The sequence below is a fragment of the Poromitra crassiceps genome, assembly GCF_964638095.1.
Source record: "Poromitra crassiceps genome assembly, chromosome: 2".
Taxonomy (NCBI): Eukaryota; Metazoa; Chordata; class Actinopteri; order Beryciformes; family Melamphaidae; genus Poromitra; species Poromitra crassiceps.
In genome coordinates, this window is record NC_139624.1 from 88,478,143 (window position 1) to 88,504,444 (window position 26,302).

The window sequence follows — 26,302 nt, forward strand, 5'->3', positions numbered from 1 at the left end:
CAGTATGTGTGCAGAGACAAATTCCCATTACCTTGTGTGAAATTTAAGATAAAGTCATTTAAATCTTTCCATGAGACCAGATTCATCCCCAGTGAAAAACATGAACGTGGTCTTTTCATAAAGCAAACTTAGGGTGTTCCACTATGCTACACTTTCCAGCCTGAATATGACTCCTAATTCAGTTTATAACCAATGCTGCACAGTCTGTGGCTGCCCAGAGGGTGCATCAACTCAAAACATTGTCTGCCATTATGTGCTACTGGGTTGGAGGTGGGGGACAATAGCGTGGAAAAAATGTTATTTTCAAAAACAATCCTTTCCCACTCAACAATACCATATCTAGGCTATTTCCTGTGTATTCTGGTTGTGAGATTTCTGATGCGAGGGCATTTGCCACGGGTTTCAAAGGCATATCAAACAACAAAGGGAACCTTCATCCCCAGAGAGAAACTAGCCCTTTTCAAACTTGTGCCATTTGTTTTAAGTTGCCCTTTGTTTAGTCAAATACTGAGTTGCCTTTTGTGCTGTTAACCACTTTTGTCACCTCATATATTCTGCCCATGTTGTTGTAATACCAGAGGCTGAACATCCCCCTTGTGTCTCCATCTAGGATTAAAGGAGAATTTCGGTTTTTTACACCACGGTCCTCATTTCCAGCTTAAAATATGATGTTTTCTACCCACAAATACTTTTGGGTTCATTCGGATCCCCACAGAAGATTTGTCGCACCGAGTACACTCCTCAAACACTCAAACAGGCTAGAACGAGAGCCTGCGGGGCATGCTGCACACGCTCTGTAAATGACACTTTTTCGGTCACATCGCGGTTCATTCTGGTTGTAAATATAATTATTTAGCTAATAGCTAGAAGCTAAGCTAACACCAACACAACAGTCAACGTTGATCTGCCCCGGATGGGGTTACAGTGTTCATCTTCTTCTGTGGTTTCTCTTCTTACCACACTTCTTCAGAGACACCACAGAAGAAGAAGATGAGCACTGTAACCTCATCCGGGGCAGATCGGAGCCGACTCTTTTGTTGTTGTTAGCTTAGCTTCTAGCTATTAGCTAAATAATTATATTTACAACCAGAATGAACCGCGATGTGACCGAAAAAGTGTCATTTACAGAGCGTGTGCAGCATGCCCCGCAGGCTCTCGTTCTAGCCTGTTTGAGGAGTGTACTCGGTGCGACAAATCTTCTGTGGGGATCCGAATGAACCCAAAAGTATTTGTGGGTAGAAAACATCATATTTTAAGCTGGAAATGAGGACCGTGGTGTAAAAAAACGAAATTCTCCTTTAAGATATAGGATAGGATATTGACCAATAATTCTTTCATCATCCTCTCTCTCCAGAATAATTTTCTTGTGTAAATTTGAATCTTTTGTTAAAATCTTGATGAGGAAGTGAGGGAAAACTGAGTTGCAATGAGGCTACTTAGCATGCCGGTATTGTTTGCTGCTTAGGGTTTGATACAGGGTGTGCTCCCTCACAAAGTTGAGCTAAATGATGAATGCTAATACCCTTGACTAGACAGATCAAGCATGTGAGCAAATCACAACAGAACAAAAACTGTGACAACCAGGATTAGCCTATTATTCTAATGTCATTAATCATTTAATGATTAGATTGGCCAAATTAGAAACCTGGAGCTGAGAGCATGGCTTTGAATTCCCTGAATCTGGACCGACAGTTGTTAGCCTGCTCACTCTCTGTCCTAGCAGAACCCACAGCATGTAGACCTAGTATCCAGCTGCAGCAGGCACATAGAATGGTGGGGGGTTACATTATAAATACCGGTACAATACTTATGTTACACAATGTACACTACACTATAAAACAATTTATAACAAGACTAGAACCTAGTATATAGCTGGATGGTGTGTGATGATCAGTTTGTTTATGTTAATACTATTATATTATAATTATAACATTTCATACCACAGTATTATACTTCTCTAAGTGTTTATGTTGCTCTGCTGCACAGCCCAAGACAGCAATTTTCTCAAAAGTGACACAATCTACGCTTTAACTGTGAAGGCAGCGATGCTAACGCTAGCGAGAACTCGTCTGCTGCTGTTGAATGTAGCTTTGACTCCCGTGTACAAAACTATCGTTTCTGACACATTTTAATCCCATTTGTTTGTGTGACTCTTCTCATGGCTTGTAAAACAGCCAGCCAGGTAGTGCAGGCTACAGGGCAGGCAGCACTATCTGAGGCTGGCGGCTAGTGAACTGAGTCTGGTCCGGAGACTGCGCATGCACCAACTCACACCGTGGCGTGGCGTGTATGGGAGTTATGCCACAGCAGATCAATGATGGAACTTCATCACTCACTCACAGTGTGACTAACGAACAGACGGAGAATAAGCTGCTTTCTTTAGTGGGATGCAATTGTCCAATGCAGCGTTTCCCTGATATTTCATTCTATTATCTGCCTCCTAAAAAGACAAGATCCCCTTCCTACTGAGCTGACGTGTCAGGCCATATTTTATTTAGCCTCCCAGTGATTCTCAGAAGCACAGGTGTACTGCTGCTACATGCTCAAGCTCAATCATAATGCTGATGGACCTGGCGAGCTATCTGTAATTCATGAGTGTTTGACAACTCTCAACACCTGACAAAGATCCTTGATAAAGGTTTGCTACTGTATGTCTTACAGCCCTGTGAGTAAGCTGCAAGCTCTATTTGAGTTCAGAAATCACCCACGCTTGAAGAACACCATGCAGACCGCAGACAGTCTGTTACTGTTGATGCATTTCGGCATCAGCTGACAGAATACTGACATGACAATGGCATGACTGACATGGCATGACAATTTTAGATGATGAGTAAAATTTGTGATTTCATCCAAGAAAAAAAAAGTAAACCATTTTGCTTCTGTATGGTTTTAGCAAAAGAAAAGAATCCCCAGGCCAAAATACCCTCTACCCGATGTGTACTGCTCTGTAGTTGTGTTTATCTAGGAGAAAGACAGCTGCAAACTCATGGAGAGTGAACAAGGTAACAGATACCAGGGTAGACACAAAACTCAAAATGAGTCACTTAAGTGCTCTATTTTGGGATCAAAAAGGTGACTGATACTATGGGGACTAGTTTGCATCCCTGAAAAGAGAACAGCACAAATTTATTGTTTCTTACCTCAGACTCATCTGTGAATTCCTCACTTGGTGTCCTGCCCTGAATCAAGAGAGATTTTGAATGGCTATCAACAATGTGGCAATAAATATGTTTGAATAAATTAAAAACACCGAACCATAGAATGGTGTTACATTTGGACTTGAACTGATACCGCTTTAACTCAGTAGTAGAAAATGTGCAGGACACTGCAGCAGGCAGCAGCTGTGGCATACAGAAGCCTACACCCAGTCAGAAATACATCACTCTAATGAGAACGACAATGCAACAACTGAATCAAAATGGCAAATGTAACGTTGCCCAAGTGATATTCACCGATCATGGACATTCCTCATCCGTCCAGATTTAGCTAGCGTTAACGTAGCTGCAGATAACAGTTTAGCTAGCTAACATTAGCATGCTGTGCTTACCTGATCCTCCACTTCCGCCATTGTGATATATCGAAAGGGAATATATCTCAGTACAAAGTGAGACAGTGCATGCTAAAAGGGGCGATTGAGCGTAGTGGAATGAGATAGACGGCTAAAATATCAAAATATACAACAAAGTGCTCTTTGTTGACAGATCCTGCTGCCACTGGGGTCGTGAGTAAAAATCACATGACCGAGACAAAGCCGTGAGGCATTATGGGAAATGATGTCTTCCTGGAGACGAGTTTGACGACGAACGTGAGCGTGTTTGCCAATCTCAGAATTTGGGTTTATTTTTCTTTGTTAAATATATTTCTCTTTGTTATATGTCAATTTGCCAAAAACTCTCTACTGACAAGCACGTAAGCAGCGCTAAGCTACTTTTTAACTTGTTTTTAAAGCCTTTCTCTCTCTCTTTTGGCTAGTTCTAAATGGAGATAGTCTGGCAAACGAGACTAGGCTAGTTCTCACTTTTTGAACCCACTGGAAAATAATCCAGTTTCCCCCCACGTCCTAACTATTTTCTGGGATGAATTTTAAAGCTACCAACTACAGGTAGGCATAATATATTGTGTGTAACTGCAAAATTCCTCTATTCCAATCCAGACACCTGTCATGCCGCAGAAAATTCAATTAATGTTTGGATCATTATTTTTTAAATGTCAGAGTCAGAGATCCAAACCTTAACATTGATTTTCTACAAGAAAACCCTGTAGTTGTCACCTAGTAGGCTGTGTTCTTGCATGCTATGAGAATACTGTAGCTAATGTGGTGCATCATGTTGACATTCTTTTCAGGTCAGTGGAAAGTGACCAGGCTGCACATGGACATGTCCAAATGAAACCATCTGACATCAGTTGACTCTCCTGTCCCCCTCCACCCAGCCTGCAGGCGGCGCTGGCCTGACTCTAGATGGATGCTAAAGGTATGATTTGCCCCTTCTTTATTGAGATTGTGTCACACCCCCATCTCGCCTCATCCATCCTCAGGAGGATCCTAATGCACTGGCACCGAGGGGGAATAATTTTTTCTTTACAATCTACTTAGCAATGATTTATTGATTGCGGCTTCCACCCTCATAGAGAATTACCGATCCTTTTTGGGAAATCAGATTTTCACACCTTTCAAGAGTGTGTATGTGGTGCGGGGTCTCTGGAGACAGTCAGGGGAAACTGACTTTGAGGAGGAGCCCAGGGTGGAGGTGTGTGTGTGTGTGTGTGTGTGTGTGTGTGTGTGTGTGTGTGTGTGAGTCTCTGCGGTGTGGTGTCACTCCTACAGTATAATGCCAATGGTACACGCAAAGATGCCCCTTTGATTCCCTTCTCTCTCTCCACCTCTCTCGATATGTTTTGCATTATTTATCGATCGATAAATTCAGTGTCAAAGCGTTATCTCAATCTGCTTTTATTCCCTTTCAAACCTTCAGAACACATGATTAGTCCAGTCTCATATCATAAGCATGTCTGAACTAATCTAAGGTATAAGCACTTCATGGAAAAAAGAAAGAAAAGAAAATAATAAAAACAACCCGTACTCTCTTAGGAGGAGTCAGATTAGCACACTGAAAGCTTTGATGCTCCAGAATGTCAGCTCTGTGGATCGATTTAGCAAAACACACACACACACACACACACACACACACACACACACACACACACACACACACACACACACACATCACACACATCACACACATCACACACACCTGACCAATCAGAGGCTCCTATTTGTTGTGGACCTGCTGGGTGCCGTGGTTTACAAGCTTCAAAGAGCTCCTTTTAATACGCTGCTTTGATAGCTCTCAGCCTCCGCTGACCCGCCAAACATCCACCGGGGAGCGTTTTAGCTGCAGTGGTGGTGGAGAGTAATAACAGTTGGTCATATTAATGAGTAATGTGGCAAAAACATCAAAATAAAATGTATCACTTGCTTCCACGGCCTTGCTATTCCAAGAGAGTCTACTACAGTAGATGAGATGAGCCAGGTTGGCTTTTAAGTTACTTTGCAAATAAGGCAAATCGGCTGCATTAAATCACAGTCAATCATAACTAATAATCAGAACTATTTCGGTCAAAGAACTTGGAGGGTGAGATGCTACCTCCAACTCGTGCTGCATTGCTACCGCATATCCTCCGTGCCAACTACGTCACAATGCGGGATCAATCATACCAGACAAATTGCCCTGAGCTTCCACCAATCCAAGAGAATGGATGGAATTCAGAGAGTGGAGGGTATGTTCCAGTCAGGTGTCTTGCCCTCCCTGCTCCACGGGCAGTACCTGAGCTCATCAAATGTGGCTGCAAAGCAGGTTGCAAGGGACGCTGCTCAAACAATCACCTGCCTTGCACTCCTCTCTGCAAATGCTATGGTGGAGACTGTGCAAACTCTATAAGGGAGGACATTCGAGATGACAATGATGATGAAGAGATCACGCTGTATTTCTTTTTTTGTGATCAAATATTGTTTTATTTTCTTTCAGGGGAGCAAGACATTAACATCCATTATATAAGTACATGTAGATACATATATGTGTAGGCATGTAGACACACACAGGCACATCATGTAGGTTTTACCTTGCTCTCCCCTCATAACCTCCCTGTGGCGACCCCCACCCCCGATCTCCTGAGACATTTAACTGTTCCAGCTTGATACATCAAATATAAATCATGAAATATATACAGACTGTTGATCACGCTGTATTTCTGAAATGACTTTATCAACACCTGTCAACCAGAACTATCTTGAACAAAAAGGCTATAAATAAACTGAGAATAATAATAAACCTTCAAAATGACTCTGACACTTTGTGAATTGGACCATTAGTGGCATACATACAGTAGCTGTAGGATGTCTACAAGGGATCCGTTGGTGAGGAGGGACTGTAGCTGGTGCACTGAAATCAGTAAAATACACTTCCAGGAGCTTTGAAAGTACAATAAATAAACAAAATATTATAAAAATTGGTTAACAAATTGCAGAAATAGGTACAAGAATAGTTTTGAGAGGGCCAAAACTGAAGTGACCCCCCAGGAAGTGAGGGAGGGGTCTGAAACATTTTAACCCTGTAAAAACAGCAAAAACAACAACAACAACAACCTATGGGAGTGCCATACCGCACTATATTGGTACCAGGTATATTTTGGATGGTTCAAGATAGGTAAACAAGTAAACAAAAAAATAAAGAAAAAAAGGAGAGGAAAAAAGAGAGAGCCTATTAGTGTCTTACAGTCTGTGGTCCCACACTAAGAAAGGAGAACAGTTTGTTTAATAACCCTAAGGGGGAGACAAATCATCATCTACCATACCACATTAGACTGAAGGAGGTCCTGGAGTATTAGGCCTATTGATAGTATTCTGTTACATCACCACACGGCCATCTTGGTAGGAAAATAACAGGTGATTGTAATCAATTAGCAGGTGATTACATTCAAAGGACAACAACAGCCAATGAGCTGTGTGTATTTTAGCGCCATATGGTAGGAAAAGGCTTGTGACATCATGGGAATACTATGAATAGGCCATTTTCACAGCAACCGTTTTGAAGTGGTAAAGCAGGAAGTAAAGCAGGTGTAACCAATAACATTAATGAGGGCCCTGGCACTGGAACACCTACATGGAATGGAACCATCATTAATGGTATTGGTTACACCTGCTTTACCTCCTGCTTTACCACCTCAAAACGGTTGCTGTGAAATGGGTCTATTCACCTTATTCTTTGCCCACACATGGACGCTTCCGCATTACGTCATTTCATAATAGTATTTCCGTTTTGACTTGCCAAAAACCCCGCAGGCAAAATGGCCGCGCACACTCCGCTCCTAAAGTGGCAAAATTACTCCCCCATAAACTAACATATCTTGGCCAATACGTATGTAACATACAAAATAAAACAACCCGTAATATCTTAATTTTATGTAGAATGCAGAGGACATGTAACTGTTTAGTTAAACTTGCATTCCAGGAATATTGTGCTCTTAAGATGACGTTAGTGGAGTCGAGGCTGTTGCGTCCTGAAACCCACATAGGTTGCGTGCGATTCGAGGCGTAACCTATGTGCGATTCGAAATAACGCATCCGAGATAGAAACGTTATGAATATAGCCACGTTATAAACAACAAACTAACGCTGGTGATCCGTATGGAAACAGTGTTACTCGAAATGGTTAAAAGTTATATCAATTTGGTCATTCAGTGGCATTTTACTGCCATATAACATAACTAACTAGTGGCTAATATTAGCCACAGAAGGCAACTAGCACTGAACCGGAAGAACAAATACGTTTGCGTTGAACGCGGAAGAGAGAAAAAGTGGGCGTGGTGAATAAGGTGAATAGGCTAACACTGCAGAACAGATAGATTGGTACACCAGAATGAATTACTTGTCAGTGTTGGGCTTTCACATCAGAAAATTCTCAAAATTTAGCACATAAAATAAGGTTATGGCACAATCGCTTTTAATTCATTTGAAAAATTGACACATTTACACCGTTGAGAAAAATAACAATTCAATACAAAACCCTGTCTGTCTGTGTTATACCATTCTTTTTGGTGTATGGAGGATTCAGTCAGGATTTTAAATAAATACATAAACATTTTAGGACTTAATCAGCCTTCATTGTAGCCCTTTGTTACAATTATTCTTTCCAATGATACAATAATAGCTTTCACTATACCAATTAAAAATATTTTCTATTGGCAGATAGTAGATATTATATTTCTCCCATTATCAATGTCTGTATCTGACACAAAAACCTTGCATTACTCAGGCTTTTCTAGAAATATTACCTTATAAGGATTAAGCAGAAAAACACATCAACTAATAATGACTGTATAATATATTTACTGTTTAGACAGTCGGCTACTTAGAATGCATGATATCAAATAAAGCTGTCACACACATGACAATAAATGCAACTCATGCAGAGCAATTATGATTCAGAGAAAAACCTGTTTTACCTAGAGATGATCTGTGCAGTGTATGTAATGCATTTTCTATAGAATGAAGCATGCCACTGAAACACTTCATTTGACAACCATATAATAGGTTAACATTCATAAGAATAAATTAAGCCTGAGGGAGCATTCTGACACAAATAACAGAATTTTTCTCTTGTGTAAATTATAAATACCATTGATTATAATGTTTGTTTGTTTTTGTATACTGTAGATTAGCAATTTTAGTGCATGTTTGGACCGTGCATGTTGTCTTCTACTGTAGCAAGGATCATGCTGCTCATCATTCTGAATATGATCAAAGCAATATTATGAAAAGGATTATTCTTTTCGTTTTTTTGTCTTTTCCCCCCTTCATTGACCAGAGCAGCCTTGAGTGTTGGGGTGGACCGCTGGTCACAGGCCCAAACCTCCCTGGGGGACACTGGGACAGCGGCGGTAAGAACACTAGCTATTAGCATGGATATCTGATGAGCGCTTGGGACTGTCTCTGCTAACCACTGACTCTCTGGCCACTGAGGGTGTTGGGAGAGTGGGAGGGGTGGGGAGCGGGGGGGGGGATCAAGTGCTTTTCCTTGTTCCTGCGCTGTGTCCGGGGTGAGTGAACAGAGAAAGAAATGAGACAGGCCTTCTCTCCCCTGACTCACTCCATTCTATCCAAAACATCACTGGCCCTCCTACAACACGCTCAGCACGTGTGCCGCGCACGCACGCACGCGCACACACACACATACAGACGCACAGACAGACACAGACACGCACACGCACGGACGCGCACACACAGACACAGACACGCACACGCACGCACGCGCACACACAGACGTGCGCACACACACACACACAGACACGCACACACACAACAGGCACACACACAGACGCACACGCGCACCCACACACACACAACACACAGACGCACACACATTCACATTATTGCTGTAATCAGGGTTCTGTGGGTTACTTTCAAAAGGAACCTAATCCGTTAACACATCCACTGCGCATTGCTTAAAATTAGAATCAGTAATGTAATTCCTTTTTGTAATTTTTTTAATAGCCTTTATTATTACGCCGCCCCCCCCTAATAAGATTACTGTTATCCCATTATGCGTAATTACATTAGCCCCCAAGCTTAAATTAATAAACACACCCAATTTGGTTGCGTGATTGCAAATGGCTAAAGCTACCTGCTTTGAAAGAAAGTCATGAAGAAGAAGAGTGTAAGAGGGTGAGAGATGTGTTGCCCTCCTCTCCTCTGCAGGCCGGGGGAAGATTAGAGCTCTCATCTCATTCCCGCCACTTGTTTGGAGTCTGTCAGGAAGAGGAATGCCAGCATTAGAGAGGGAGCGCCACACTCTGATATGATGAAATAAGGAGGAGAGGGGGAAAGGGAAAAAGATGGAGGGATGGACAGTAAAGACCCTGCCCTTCTCTGAAGTGTCACTAGCTTCCTTCTTTATTCTATTTTTCATCGTAGCTGTTGGGGCAAAGATTCCCTTTTTTCACCTTTTTATTTGTTCCCCCCACCGCCTAACAAAAAACACTGCTCTCATTTGTTCTAGGCCTCGCAAACGCTCACGCCCCAGAGCTGCCTTTGCTCTCTGTTGTCCCTCTGAGCTTTCAAACAGTCAACAGACTGTGAAGAATAAATAATAAAAAACTATTGATTATTTTGATGACTGCAAGATTCAATTAGGTATTAATTTTGCCCTCCAGTGGACCTATCAAGCAACTCAAAGGAGAGGAGGTGGTGGTGGGGGGTGGACCCGAATGCATGCAGAGTGTGGCCAGGCTCAGACAGAGGGGAAAATGTGTTTACCTCGCCGGGCAGAGACGTGCATTGATGCGCAGTGTCCCACATTTAAGTGCTCCGCAAATTAAGCCCTCGTGACTAGCGACATTGTTACCAGGGATATGATGACTAGTGACATTGTTACCAGGGATATGATGACTAGTGACATTGTTACTAGGGATATGATGACTAGTGACATTGTTACCAGGGATATGATGACTAGTGACATTGTTACCAGGGATATGATGACTAGTGACATTGTTACTAGGGATATGATGACTAGTGACATTGTTACCAGGGATATGATGACTAGTGACATTGTTACCAGGGATATGATGACTAGTGACATTGTTACCAGGGATATGATGACTAGTGACATTGTTACCAGGGATATGATGACTAGTGACATTGTTACCAGGGATATGATGACTAGTGACATTGTTACTAGGGATATGATGACTAGTGACATTGTTACCAGGGATATGATGACTAGTGACATTGTTACCAGGGATATGATGACTAGTGACATTGTTACCAGGGATATGATGACTAGCGACATTGTTACCAGGGATATGATGACTAGTGACATTGTTACCAGGGATATGATGACTAGTGACATTGTTACTAGGGATATGATGACTAGTGACATTGTTACCAGGGATATGATGACTAGTGACATTGTTACCAGGGATATGATGACTAGTGACATTGTTACCAGGGATATGATGACTAGTGACATTGTTACCAGGGATATGATGACTAGTGACATTGTTACCAGGGATATGATGACTAGTGACATTGTTACTAGGGATATGATGACTAGTGACATTGTTACCAGGGATATGATGACTAGTGACATTGTTACCAGGGATATGATGACTAGTGACATTGTTACCAGGGATATGATGACTAGTGACATCGTTACCAGGGATATGATGACTAGTGACATCGTTACCAGGGATATGATGACTAGTGACATTGTTACCAGGGATATGATGACTAGTGACATCGTTACCAGGGATATGATGACTAGTGACATCGTTACCAGGGATATGATGACTAGTGACATCGTTACCAGGGATATGATGACTAGTGACATCGTTACCAGGGATATGATGACTAGTGACATCGTTACCAGGGATATGATGACTAGTGACATCGTTACCAGGGATATGATGACTAGTGACATCGTTACCAGGGATATGATGACTAGTGACATCGTTACCAGGGATATGATGACTAGTGACATCGTTACCAGGGATATGATGACTAGTGACATTGTTACCAGGGATATGATGACTAGTGACATTGTTACCAGGGATATGATGACTAGTGACATTGTTACCAGGGATATGATGACTAGTGACATCGTTACCAGGGATATGATGACTAGTGACATCGTTACCAGGGATATGATGACTAGTGACATTGTTACTAGGGATATGATGACTAGTGACATCGTTACTAGGGATATGATGACTAGTGACATCGTTACCAGGGATATGATGACTAGTGACATTGTTACCAGGGATATGATGACTAGTGACATTGTTACCAGGGATATGATGACTAGTGACATTGTTACCAGGGATATGATGACTACATTGTTACCAGGGATATGATGACTAGTGACATTGTTACCAGGGATATGATGACTAGTGACATTGTTACCAGGGATATGATGACTAGTGACATTGTTACCAGGGATATGATGACTAGTGACATTGTTACCAGGGATATGATGACTAGTGACATTGTTACCAGGGATATGATGACTAGTGACATTGTTACCAGGGATATGATGACTAGTGACATTGTTACCAGGGATATGATGACTAGTGACATTGTTACCAGGGATATGATGACTAGTGACATTGTTACCAGGGATATGATGACTAGTGACATTGTTACCAGGGATATGATGACTAGTGACATTGTTACCAGGGATATGATGACTAGTGACATTGTTACCAGGGATATGATGACTAGTGACATTGTTACCAGGGATATGATGACTACATTGTTACCAGGGATATGATGACTAGTGACATTGTTACCAGGGATATGATGACTAGTGACATTGTTACCAGGGATATGATGACTAGTGACATTGTTACCAGGGATATGATGACTAGTGACATTGTTACCAGGGATATGATGACTAGTGACATTGTTACCAGGGATATGATGACTAGTGACATTGTTACCAGGGATATGATGACTAGTGACATTGTTACCAGGGATATGATGACTAGTGACATTGTTACCAGGGATATGATGACTAGTGACATTGTTACCAGGGATATGATGACTAGTGACATCGTTACCAGGGATATGATGACTAGCGACATTGTTACCAGGGATATGATGACTAGCGACATTGTTACCAGGGATATGATGACTAGTGACATTGTTACCAGGGATATGATGACTAGTGACATTGTTACCAGGGATATGATGACTAGTGACATTGTTACCAGGGATATGAGTATTGACCAGCCGGCCTCACATTTCTAATGACAGCTTCAACTCTTTCTATTGATTAACATTTCCATAGATTATCATGTGTCATATCAAGGAGGCGCAACTCCCCGATGAGCGCATTAAGAAGGCCCCTCTGGGCAGGAAGCCATCGACCACCCCGATGGAGGTGGGGGTGGGAGGGCAAGACTCGCCTGCCCCATTGCCTCTTTCTGTCCCCATGCGTGCTGGTCTGTCCCCATGCATGCAGGTCTGTCCCCATGCATGCTGGTCTGTCCCCATGCGTGCTGGTCTGTCCCCATGCATGCAGGTCTGTCCCCATGCATGCTAGGGCTGTGAATCTTCACTGGCCTCACGATTCGATTCGCTTACGATTCAGAGGGCTACGATTCGATAACGATTATCGATGCATCGAGATGCATCTCGATGCATCTTAAATCGATGCATCACTTTTTTTATTTATTTTTTCCTCACTTTCTTTTTTCTCACTGTGTGGCTACTTTTAAAATAAAAGTGCATTTGGAATTCCATTGTATTATGATCCATAATTAAAATAAACAACTGCATGTACTTCCATTATATTTTATTTTATTTATTTTTATTTTTATTATTATTATTATTATTTTTTTTTTTTTATAATCGTTTTTTGACATTTGTGAATCGATGCAGAATCGTGCACGTCCGCATCGCGATGCATCTTATAATCGATTATTTTTGACACCCCTAATGCATGCCAGTCTGTCCCCATGCGTGCCGGTGCCGGTCTGTCCCCATGCGTGCCGGTGCCGGTCTGTCCCCATGCGTGCCGGTCTGTCCCCATGCATGCCGGTCTGTCCCCATGCATGCAGGTCTGTCCCCATGCATGCCAGCATGCAGGTCTGTCCCCATGCGTGCCGGTCTGTCCCCATGCGTGCAGGTCTGTCCCCATGCGTGCAGGTCTGTCTCCATGCATGCCGGTCTGTCCCCATGTGTGCGTGCCGGTCTGTCCCCATGCGTGCCGGTACCAGTCTGTCCCCATGCGTGCAGGTCTGTCCCCATGCATGCAGGTCTGTCCCCATGCGTGCCGGTCTGTCCCCATGTGTGCCGGTCTGTCCCCATGCGTGCGTGCCGGTCTGTCCCCATGCGTGCCGGTACCAGTCTGTCCCCATGCGTGCTGGTCTGTCCCCATGCATGCAGGTCTGTCCCCATGCGTGCTGGTCTGTCCCCATGCGTGCCGGTCTGTCCCCATGCATGCTGGTCTGTCCCCATGTGTGCTGTCACCTGTCCATTTGCACAGACATATTGAGGTTGGACCTGATTCATAAATAAGGTAGTGTGAGAGGGCCGTAGCACCAGCCTGCTGTAGTCCTGCTGCTCTGAGTCTGTGTCTCGAAGCCTGAGGGAGAGGGACTGTCTGAGGAACTCTCCAGTCAGGAGACACAAGGGAGAATAGACACAGGGGAGAGACAGAGAGAGTGAAGAAGGAGGGTGTGTGTGTGTGTGTGTGTGTGTGTGTGTGTGTGTGTGTGTGTGTGTGTGTGTGTGTGTGTGTGTGTGTGTGAGAGAGAGAGAGAGAGAGAGAGGGAGAGAATCAGAGAGAGAGAGGAGGAGGTGACATCTCCACTGCTTGTTTGGAAGCAACCTCAGGCTTGAACCTGCAGTGGCTATTCAGATCCAGTGAAAGGTGGAGGAGACTGCTTCTGTACTAGCTGGTCCCTGCACTGTGGCAGGCATTTTTGTCTGACTCACTGACTTTTTGGACATTCTGAAAACCCTTTTATAGCCTATTTTCTCTTATTCCCTGGAGCGCTGTTTAGGTAAGAATACTTTTTTCAAGTGTCTGTCTTACGTAAAAAATTTAATAAAACATCCATAGCCTGTATTCGTATTAGTTGTGTGCAAGTGTTCCTAGATGTGAAATTTTACTAGTGCGTTTAGAGTGTTAGAACTGCAAATGAGGCTATAGAAAATGTTCTCAAACATGCTGTTTTTGTACTTTTAATCCCCGATGTTTCTGTTTATTTCAGTTCACTTTTATTTACTCAGTTTTTAATATTTCACTCTGCTGAATAGCTTTACTGTATATCCCAGGAGGTTCAGATAGATACAATTCCTCTGTGCAATGTGTCGTCTTCCTCAAGTCAAGTCAAGTCAAGTCAAGTTTATTTGTATAGCACATTTCATACACAGAGGCAATTCAAAGTGCTTCACATAAAATGGATGACAGACCCTCAAACGCTTACACACTTTGTCAAGTCTTGTCGATTTTCTCGATTTTAGTGAAAAATGAATTAACATTACAAACATTAGGCTGTTTTGGAAGCGACTTGGGCAGCTTCATCTCTTGATTAAAACAGGCCTACAGTTCATGTTGCCTCAAACTCTGCTGCGTGATGTCATCTTTGATTTCTCTAATTGCCCAACGCTAATTGAAAATTGCTGTAATAAGTGGTGTGTATTTTCACTCATGTCGTCCTTTTACCAGACATAGGATTTGATTTATTTAATGTAGCTATCAGCATGTGGCCCATACATGTGTTTGTGCACTGCTGTCAGCGTAGTGTTTGCTGAAGATGAGGCACATGCCATGTAATGAGCCCTTAGAGATGTATCACCTTTAAGAGCGCAGGGTATAATGGTAAAGCCATGCGATCCGTAACAGCTCTTCAGCAGGCAGCAGCCGGCAGTATCAGCGGGGTAGCACCAGCCTCAGATAAAAGAGAGCGCTGGAGAGAGAGGGAGGGAGAGAGAGAGGAGGGAGAGAGAGTGATGAGTGAGCTATAGAGGGGAGAAGCTGGGGTAGAGAGACAGAGAGAAGGAGCCAGTGAGAGTGAGACGGCGAGGCACTAACCGGGGTGATTTTGTTTGTGTCCCCTCCCACCTGGGCTCCCGGCTCCCCTCCAGGATCCCATGCTTACAGGGCAGCTGAGCAAGCCGCTGCTCTCCCTGCGCGGCGACATGAACGCTCCAGAGGACAAAGCGGCCACTCCAGACAGCGATCTGAACGACGAGCCCCTGCTCCTGTCCTCCCAGCCCGCCGACAGAGACGGCAGTCCCACCAAGCTGTACGGTAAGCAGGCACACATGGCAGTCCTGGGAGGTGCAGGGACAGGGCTTCCAATGATGCCACTACAGGTGTCAGCAGTGTCAAACTTCAAGTTGAAGTGTAAGGAGCAAGTCAATGTGCACTTTCATTGAAAGTATTTCATGTGTGTTTTGGGGAGCGTGAGGATGCTTCATGCACTTAACCCATCATATTTTCTGTGAAAAGCAATTCACCAGCTGCCTCCACTGTCGGTTCTGTTTTTTAGTAGTAGCCTATGTGGGACAGTTTCACTTGAAACTATAATGGCAAACAATTCATGAGTCAAAACATGAGGCAACACAACAAGTAATTGTGTTGCAAATATCTTCTTTTGAATTATGCAACACATTTATTTACTGCATTTTCTACATATTTGCGACAAAGTATCCCTGGCATGTTTTGGATGCTTTATAAGTATTGTGTCTTCGTTGGCAGCAGTAGTGTGTAACTTTGACTTTTGCAGAAGTTTAAAAGTTGAAGTCACCAGCAGTAAAAAGCTCCAACTTTTACCCTTTAGTCAGTGTGACCCCTCCACCCCCTCTCCCTCACGCCCAGGCAGTGTTTGGACACATTACGGATTTGTCTTTGTTTGCTAATGTAGTTACTATAGTAGTGTAGTATCTGTCATTTGAACATTATCAAGTGTGATGCTGACTGAAATTAAAATCTCTAGCTTATTGTATATATTTATCATAAGCTCCAAAAATATATATAAATAAATATATAGTTTATTACAGTCTTCTTTTTTCCTAGTTATTTCTTTTTTCCTAGTTCCCCCTCCAGCAATTTACAGGCTCAAATGTCATCTTTAAAATAGACCATTTTGCATATTAGCATGCCTCATTATTGTTTCAGTTTTCTCGTTAATTGTGTGTTCAGGCTCTATTTCAGTTGTGTCTAAATGATTTACTAAGATTTTATTATGAGCTATTTCAGTCATGTGGACTAATTTAATCACTGGGCCCAGTGATGAATCAATAGTAATGATATAAATTGCCATTTTAGCAAATTTTCAAATGATTTAGTCTAATTGAAAGGGTAATGTAGCCCTTATTATTATGAATTTATTTATTTTTATGTTTTTCTGAGGACGATATTACAGATTTTAAATAATTTTCTTAGTCATGATTTTACATCAAATCTATGACTGCAAATATCTTTACAAAATATTTAATTATTTGCATGAGACTGCAGATTTAACAGGTTGGTCTTTGTAGAGAGTGCTAAAGGAATTGTACATGAACTGGTGTACTTAATTTCAATGAATTTATGTGTCACCAAACTCACCATAGTCTTTCTATATACAAGAAATGTATCATTCTACACTGAAATGCTGTCTCACTGAAAACATTGATTGGCTGTTTGAACTTTTCCTTTGTAAATGTGACTGGAATGCTTGTTGAAATAGATAAATTGTGGGGTGGAACAAATTTCACTTTAATGTGGGAGAAATATGTTGGTGACAGAGTTCCTAAAGCTACTGTAGGTTAGGTTAAAGCTACTGTAGGTTAGGTTAAAGCTACTGTAGGTTAGGCTGCTATTTTGAATAGGCTTTTTTAGCATTACTTCCCCTTCAATTTGTGGTGCAGATTGTCACACAACCCATTACATTTACTCTGTTTGTAAAGGTCTGTTTGTCATCAATGTTTTTCTCAAAATTTTTCCATTGAGAAAGTTAACGTGTGTGTGTGTGTGTGTGTGTGTGTGTGTGTGTGTGTGTGTGTGTGTGTATGTGTGTGTGTGTGTGTGTGTGTGTGTGTGTGTGTGTGTGTGTGTGTGTGAGTGTGTGCGCGCGTGCGGTGCAGTGCGGTGCGTGTGTGTGTGTGCCTGTGTGTGGGATGAGCGTGTCAAAAACCTGATTGAGTGATTAAGAGTAGGCTACTATAGAATTATAATTTATTTTATTGTCAGAAATTAATTTACAGCACTCCACAGTACCCCCACTGCCATTTTAATGAGAATTATTAATGGAGAGAGAGTGTGTGTGTGTGTGTGTGTGTGTGTGTGTGTGTGTGTGTGTGTGTGTGTGTGTGTGTGTGTGTGTGTGTGTGTGTGTGTGTGTGTGTGTGTGTGTGTGTGTGTGTGTGTGTGCGCGCGTGCGTGCGCACTTGCGCCGTGCTCGCGTGTGTGTGATAGGAAGTATGTTAAAGTGCCTATAGGCTGAGCCTGACGAAACATTTGTGACTTGGTAGAAAATAATATAAGAGTTTAGGGGAGGGATTGCCAAATATTCACTCAAACCTACTGAGTAAGAGTTCGTCTGTCTTTTAGAAACAATTTCTAGAATATCCCTAGGCTATAGTCTTCTAAACAAGGAAAGTGTACTGTAGGATCTCTCTCAGAAGTGTTGCAATTTAGTTTAATTAGCATCAAATCTCTCTCTCCTTCTTCCCATCTGATCTTCGCCTCTCCGACTGAGTCCTTTCTTACTCTTTGCTATCATATTTATTTTTATCATGCATTTATCATGCTCAGTCTCATGCACATACACTGCTTGTTATTCATGTTGATGGATCAAATCAAGCCAGTTTAGTTGTACTTGAGTAAAGTGTTTTCATCAAAGCAGAATTACTTTGGAAATACATGCAATTACAGTAACATGCTGTTTCTGAATGTTTTTGCTACTCCCTTAATCAATAAGATACAGATAATTGTATTTTTCTGTGGTATATTTTCCTCTCCCATTGGTGTCTTTTTTGTGCTCACTAGAGGAGAAGCTAGCCTAGCTAAAGGTCTGCATGTGGGTGACCAGAGCTGCTGGTGGTGTGTCTTGTGAAATTTGTGGGATGGTTTCTGTGTGCCCGGTGGCAGAGCCCTGGACAGGCTGGGTGTGAGATCCAGTGGCCGGCCACATGCCCTGTCAGAGAGAGAGAGACAGAAAGAGAGAGAGGAGACCAGGCACAGCCATGTCCTCTGAGGGAGATGAGAAGGAAGAGAGACATACTCAGCGCTCACCTCCTCTCATCTTATTTCCTTACATGCCAGCAGAATAAAGGGAATAGTATGGTGACTGTTAATGGACGCTCAATCAAGAATCATGATATGGTGCCTGGTGCCACCAAGAACGCTCTGTTTGTTCTTATTGAGACATATCCTTGATGTCGGATGGACATTTTGGTGCATTTTATGTTTTAACTTCAATTGAGGGAGGATCACAATCAGAATCAAACGATCTGATCTTCTGTTGAGGCAAATGATTCAACCCTTCTTTTGAAGAGATGAGATATGTTTGTGGGTATTTTTGACACTTTGAAACTGAATGGCTGAGCAGTTTATAGAAGGATCAACAATATGAGCTCATAGCTTTAATTACTGTATATTTGGAAACTAAATGATTTGGTATGCCGGCCTAGTGGTCTGAATTGTTTCCAGTTATTTTGAAACTAAATGATTTGGTTTGTCGGCCTGGTTTGAGTTGTTTCCAGTTATTTTGCAGACATTGGAGCAAAATGGGATTGTTTCCTTATTTACTGTACAATGAAATCTCTCATAGTTGAAAGATATTATATAATTATATACAGTAAAGCCTGCAGCTCTCACCACTCTAGTATCAACATGTCTGATATTCATATGTGGAAAAACCCTTGATTGAGCCTTTAAACTGGACCTTACCTCATTCAGTAGTATTTTCATGTGATAGGCTACTGTACTGTACAATATTAAGCATCTTTCATTTGACATGTATTGTGGTACAGATGGTAAAGAAATCCTTTGGGTTGAGAATAGGGATGGGCATTTTGAATAAATGCCATAATCCACCATAATCGTAATTCGGGGAAATTAACAATCAATTATTGAGTATCAATAATAATAATTTTATATGTATGTATATATATATATAATAATAATAATAATTATTATTATTATTATTATTATTATTATTATTATTATTATTATTATTATTACAAAATGCCTATGGCAGAAAACACTAAAGACACCAAAGGACAGTGCTGTGGCTCTACACTATAGGATTGGGGATTCAAAAGCAAGTACATAGACGTCTGTTCAGATGTGCGTTCACTGCGGGGGTTAAATCCCCGATCCTGTCTGCCTGGTCTGGGCTAGCAGCTAAATGCTAACCCTGCTGAATGGGGAGAACGGGAGGATTTCCCTCTTGCCGACCCATTGACCATGTGTCTATGAAGAGACACTAGTGAAACCCATTCTTTCAGCACAACTATCTGATTAAAAAAAAAAGAAAACGATACAAATTCCACATGATTGACGTGATTCCTAGCGATCAATTATCGATTTTCGATTATTGATGCCCATCCCTAGTTGAGAATCCCTTGTTTCAAAGGACTGAAACATTAGAATCTCTTCTGTTTTTCTGCTGTTTTGCACAATTTCTATTATGGATTATTATGCAATATGATGATCGTCAAGCATGCTCGCCACATTCACAGCCACACATTTACAGTTTCACAGACTCATTTAACCACATAATTAGCTTCTCTAATACTGTATCTATTAAGCAGCCATTATAAAAGCTTACACCGGAAGGCAGTGAACTAAATTATAGATCTTTACTCAGTATAAGAACTGTTTGGCTGCTTTATTAGCTGTTCTTTTGTTTATTTTCTTTGTTTTTTACTGACTTACATGTAACAGTTGCTGGGTTGAACAGCAGGAGGTGACTGTACCTGAAAGGTTGGAGTAAATCAAACAGTCTCATCCTACACACACGCACCCATGCGTGCACCATAGGCGTGCACACATACACACACACACACACACTTGCGCACGCATGCACACATATACCCAGCAAGTTGAATGAGCGACTGTGCACCTTTTGGTCCGTCACTAAAACTATGGAGAAGATAGGTAACATAAGAGTTATACAACTCTGGTACCTTATTTTCTGAGTGTTTCTTATTACTTATTATTATATCTTATTCTTATTAAAAAAACATCTTCAACTGTGCAGTGTGCACCTTATTTTCTCACTATGCACCCATAAACAAATTGGACTGATGGTATTGTACAATTTCTGGTGCAAATATATGAGTATTGGTGCGTGTATGGCTTTGACTGAGCTCTGTGAATGCATTTGTCCACTTTGTGTTTTTATATTTCCAGTGCCAGATGTACCTGTCCTCCCCTGCCTAGTCTGCCTATGCCTCGAGTCGGAGAGTCTTGATAGTGTGTCTGGAGTTTGTGTGGGTGTATGAGAGTGAGAATACAACGGGAAACAATGACGTCGTGCTAATGTTTGTCTACAGTCACTTGTCCCCCTTCTCCACCCACCACATGCTTACTGCAGTGGTGGAAGGGCTCACTTTCCTCCTAAAAGCAAATAGTCTTCCACTCCAGCTAACAGGGGCTATGAGGCACAAACATCCTGCCCACTTTACTTATTCCAAGGAGAAGTGGACATTAGGTGGCAAAGCTGTGGAGAGAAATGGACATTAGGTGACAAAGCTGTGGTTAGTAGGGCAAGCGATGTTGGTGTTGGATGTGTACAGTTTCTGTCTTCTCTCCTCAAGCAAATCTCCTCCTTTCAGACATCAACAGACAAATCTCCTGCTTTCAGACATCAACAGACAAGATAATGAGACACTCGCAGCACTATTTGGTATTATATTCAGCAACCAAAGGCTTGTCTCTGGTCAGTTTGCATTTACTCTCCCAAGGCTGTGACGCTTCTCTCATCATGCTGTCAAAGAGAGCCAGGCTGGAATGACAGGAGCACTCATTTCACACACTTACTGTCGAGGTGAAATGGCCCGCACTTATACGCATTCTGACAAAATGGTGGAACGTTTTCACAGAGGTCACCTACAGATCCCCTCCCCAAAAGAGCACAATTAATCTTTGATCGATTCCTGGTATTGGAGGTCATTCAGAACAAAAAGTATGCACAAAATGCCATGTCTGCTGTAATTCCCTATCTTGCCCTCCCCCCCAAGCTATATTATACTTCCATTGAGATATTTATTTAGAACATGATTGCACACTGGACTCGTGGAATGATCTGTTTAGCTGCACCTTCAATATTTCACCCACACAGGACAGCTTGTAGTTTGGAGACAGGACAGCCTGTAGTTTGGAGACAGGACAGCTTGTAGTTTGGAGACAGGACAGCCTGTAGTTTGGAGACAGCCTGTAGTTTGGAGACAGGACAGCCTGTAGTTTGGAGACAGCCTGTAGTTTGGAGACAGCCTGTAGTTTGGAGACAGGACAGCCTGTAGTTTGGAGACAGGACAGCCTGTAGTTTGGAGACAGGACAGCTTGTAGTTTGGAGACAGCCTGTAGTTTGGAGACAGGACAGCCTGTAGTTTGGAGACAGGACAGCTTGTAGTTTGGAGACAGGACAGCTTGTAGGTTGGAGACAGGACAGCCTGTAGTTTGGAGACAGCCTGTAGTTTGGAGACAGGACAGCCTGTAGTTTGGAGACAGGACAGCTTGTAGTTTGGAGACAGTCTGTAGTTTGGAGACAGGACAGCTTGTAGTTTGGAGACAGGACAGCCTGTAGTTTGGAGACAGCCTGTAGTTTGGAGACAGCCTGTAGTTTGGAGACAGGACAGCCTGTAGTTTGGAGACAGGAGAGCTTATAGTTTGGAGACAGCCTGTAGTTTGGAGACAGGACAGCCTGTAGTTTGGAGACAGGACAGCTTGTAGTTTGGAGACAGGACAGCTTGTAGTTTGGAGACAGCCTGTAGTTTGGAGACAGCCTGTAGTTTGGAGACACTACAGCCTGTAGTTTGGAGACAGGACAGCTTGTAGTTTGGAGACAGCCTGTAGTTTGGAGACAGGACAGCCTGTAGTTTGGAGACAGGACAGCTTGTAGTTTGGAGACAGGACAGCCTTTAGTTTGGAGACAGCCTGTAGTTTGGAGACAGGACAGCTTGTAGTTTGGAGACAGGACAGCTTGTAGTTTGGAGACAGGACAGCCTGTAGTTTGGAGACAGCCTGTAGTTTGGAGACAGGACAGCTTGTAGTTTGGAGACAGGACAGCCTGTAGTTTGGAGACAGGACAGCTTGTAGTTTGGAGACAGGACAGCCTGTAGTTTGGAGACAGCCTGTAGTTTGGAGACAGGACAGCTTGTAGTTTGTAGACAGGACAGCCTGTAGTTTGGAGACAGGACAGCTTGTAGTTTGGAGACAGGACAGCCTGTAGTTTGGAGACAGGACAGCCTGTAGTTTGGAGACAGGACAGCCTGTAGTTTGGAGACAGGACAGCCTGTAGTTTGGAGACAGGACAGTCTGTAGTTTGGAGACAGGACAGCCTGTAGTTTGGAGACAGGACAAGCTGTAGTTTGGAGACAGGACAGTCTGTAGTTTGGAGACAGGACAGCTTGTAGTTTGGAGACAGGACAGTCTGTAGTTTGGAGACAGGACAGACTGTAGTTTGGAGACAGCCTGTAGTTTGGAGACAGGACAGCCTGTAGTTTGGAGACAGGACAGCCTGTAGTTTGGAGACAGGACAGCCTGTAGTTTGGAGACAGGACAGCTTGTAGTTTGGAGACAGCCTGTAGTTTGGAGACAGGACAGCCTGTAGTTTGGAGACAGGACAGCCTGTAGTTTGGAGACAGGACAGCCTGTAGTTTGGAGACAGGACAGCCTGTAGTTTGGAGAGTTACGTCTTGAGAAAAGTTACTTCTCCTTCGACTGTGGCTTTTACATAGCTTTTTCCTTCCCGATACCGATACTGATACCTGAACTAGTGTTATCGGCCGATACCGAGTACCGATCCGATACCAGTGCAATAAATAAATAAATAGAAGGGCACTCAGAGAGCCTCCGATATGCAAATTTCATGAGTCGGATCGGATCTTGATTGAAACTACTTTTTTCCCCGGGGATAATAAATACCGTGGTATCAGATGGGTGCATAGACTTGCCTACTTGCCGAGACCTGATCCAGCATATTAGGCAGTATCGTATCGGAGGCATTTCCACATGATGGCATCAATCGGAACAACTAGTGGCTTTAAACAGTTTATAAACAGTTTATAATACAGACTTCCCATTCCCAGTCATTTTTTGACAGTGGGTTGGTTACATTACAACTATGAATATTGAGCTCGGTTGAACTGTGGAAATTCAGTCAGAGTCAGCTAAAACATATGCACTGCTCCTCATCAAGTCTTGAGTTTGAAATTCTCTTTGGCGATTGCATATTCATACACACAAAGACGCACACACACACACACACACACACACACACACACACACACACACACACACACTGTGCTGGAGGCAGGGCTTCTTATTATTTGTGTGTAATCAGCTTAGTGAGCAGGATACATGGTGGTGTGGCCGGGCTGCTTGCTGATGCAAAGAGCCTGGTAATGTTGTGTGGTGGGGTTAAGTCATAAAGTGCTCAGTAAATAAGAGAGGATAAAAGGAGGCCGAGGGGTAACACGTCTCTCCTCAGGAGCTGGATCTCATTATGGGGATTTCAGCTGTCTGTGCATACTTGAAAACAGGCTTAATGCATGCTTATAAAGCAGGTGTCATACATGCTAATGTGCCTGGAGCGACCGGCAACACAATCACTGCTTGCATGACATCGAGGACAACAGAGAGAGAGAGAGAGAGAGAGAGAGAGAGAGACAGAGAGAGCAAGAGAGAGAGAGAGAGAGAGAGAGAGAGAGAGAGAGAGAGAGAGAGAGAGAGAGAGACTCCTTGTTTTAAATGTAAACGACACCAAAGGTCATCAGGTTTCACAGATGCATGGTTATGCAAGAAGGACTTTGAGCAACACACAATATAGTCAATATAATTATCTCCATTGCTTGTACTATATATTTAAATAAATCGAAGGGGATTATTATTTTTGCCTTGACTAGAAAGTATTCCAAAGCAAAGGGCATCACAAGTAGGTGGACAGAAAATAAATTGAATTTCAGTATGCGTTCATTTTAGTTTTACAATCACTGCACACTTTTCTAAGTTCGGAAATCATTTTAAAAACATGTACATGTTGTATAGCACAGGCTCCATTATCAATACGCCTTTCATGTCAAGCTAACAAAGAAGCATCACATCTCCTGGCACGGACACGGTTGGTGTTGTTGAGACGTAATTGAAGCTGCAAGGGTCACATTTTTTGGGAATAGAAATTACAATCTTGTCTTTGACTCGTGTGGCGTGAACCAGAGATGTATCCTACAGCCCCCGTGTCCTTCACAAGCCTTTATTATTTATAACGCTCGCTCTTTGAGCAATGACCAGTACTAATGCATAACCTTCTGTCCTTCTGGCTGATTCGCTTCCTTTGAAACCAAAGATTGAGGCAGGAGAAGTGGGTGTACGCTGGATGATGCGGGGGCGGGGGTGGGGGGAGGAGGATGCTATAGGGCAGTGGAGATCCAGGCTATCGAGAAGTTATTATGTTTTTTCCCCTTTATATCTGAGGATGTGGAATAACACTGTGATGCTTCTTTTCTGCAGAATAGAGTTATGGGCTTCAAAGCAATACTATTTCCTGACATCGCTCCCTCCACCATGTGGCTGCTCCACAGAATAGTGTGCCTGGTGGGGGGGCGGGGGGGGGGGCATCTTTTAGCTACATGATTATTTGCTTGTTTCCGCCTGTACCTATTGAGTTCTGTAAATATCTCTGCAGGAGCAGACTACACTCACAACTAGCGCAGGAAGTTTTCCAGATAATCTCTCATTTCTAGATCAGTTCTGTTTAGTTTTGGGGGGATGGAGGTAAGATACGCTCACCCAATGTTCTGCCCATAGGTTCTGCCACAGTGATTGAGCCTGTGCTGCAGTTGAGTGTGATCCATTGTTATACTTGTTATACCACTATGACAGAAGGGACGGGTGAGGGGCGGGAGTAGAGACTTTCAGGGGCAAGGAGGTAGAAAGTGGGACATAGGCAGCATTAGTGCTGGATAGCCTGGGGGGGGGGTCCAGGCTGATGTGTCAGGCATGACATGTGGGTGTCTCGACCCCCCCCCCCCCCTCCCCACGCCGCACGGGACCTGCTCTCCACCGCCTCGCCCCTCACACCCCACTGGCTACTTCTAATGTCCTGCACTTGCTCGCGCTTGGCCAGATACAATGCAGGTTGACGGACTCGCTTTGAAAGAGACTATTTGTGTCGTCAATACGGGCCAGTCTGAAGATCATTAGCTAGAAAAACTTCTGAATTATATTTCATATTTGATTAACTGATTTCACCAACATGATTTCTTTGATTTGATCTAAAGTCATAAGAGCCTCGTGGTAAGCATACTGAACAGCTAGACATGGGTGATACAAAACGTGAGAGGAGCCTTTTTCAGGACAGGGATGTAGGGGGCATCCAACACAATCCTATTTAGCACAAATATCATTGAAGTGATTTCAGAGGAGGAACAATAGTGAGGCAGGCGTCCCCTAAAAGGCTTACAGCTCCTCTAAAGCTAGTCTTGATCTCAGCGTCCCGCCTTCACCGATGGCCGTAAAAGGATGAAGAATCATTTGGATTGTTATTTGCCTCTTTCAACCCTGAGTTAATCAGGTTGACATTG

The 26,302-nt window shown here is 42.9% G+C and overlaps 2 protein-coding genes across 4 annotated transcripts in view; one reads left to right on the top strand and one right to left on the bottom strand.

The window, feature by feature from the left end:
- Window positions 1–3,711, bottom strand: part of vps41 (VPS41 subunit of HOPS complex) — a 43,761-nt gene extending 40,050 nt beyond the window's left edge. For 2 of the 3 annotated variants that reach the window (XM_083653676.1, XM_083653675.1), the window contains exons 1-2: window positions 3,548–3,711; window positions 3,141–3,179 (exon numbers count right to left, since the gene is read on the bottom strand). In XM_083653676.1, the coding sequence (XP_083509802.1) occupies window positions 3,141–3,179; window positions 3,548–3,568 (60 nt within the window). In that variant the 5' untranslated portion in view covers window positions 3,569–3,711. The remainder of the gene's footprint in view (window positions 1–3,140; window positions 3,180–3,547) is intronic. The other variant, XM_083653677.1, reaches the window with a different exon arrangement.
- Window positions 3,712–15,649: 11,938 nt separating this feature from the next.
- pou6f2 (POU class 6 homeobox 2) overlaps window positions 15,650–26,302 on the top strand; it is a gene marked incomplete at its 3' end in the record, with an annotated part of 136,558 nt that continues 125,905 nt past the window's right edge. Inside the window, exon 1 of the mRNA XM_083659955.1 lies at window positions 15,650–15,815. Coding sequence (XP_083516081.1) covers window positions 15,656–15,815 — 160 coding nt within the window. The 5' untranslated portion in view covers window positions 15,650–15,655. The remainder of the gene's footprint in view (window positions 15,816–26,302) is intronic.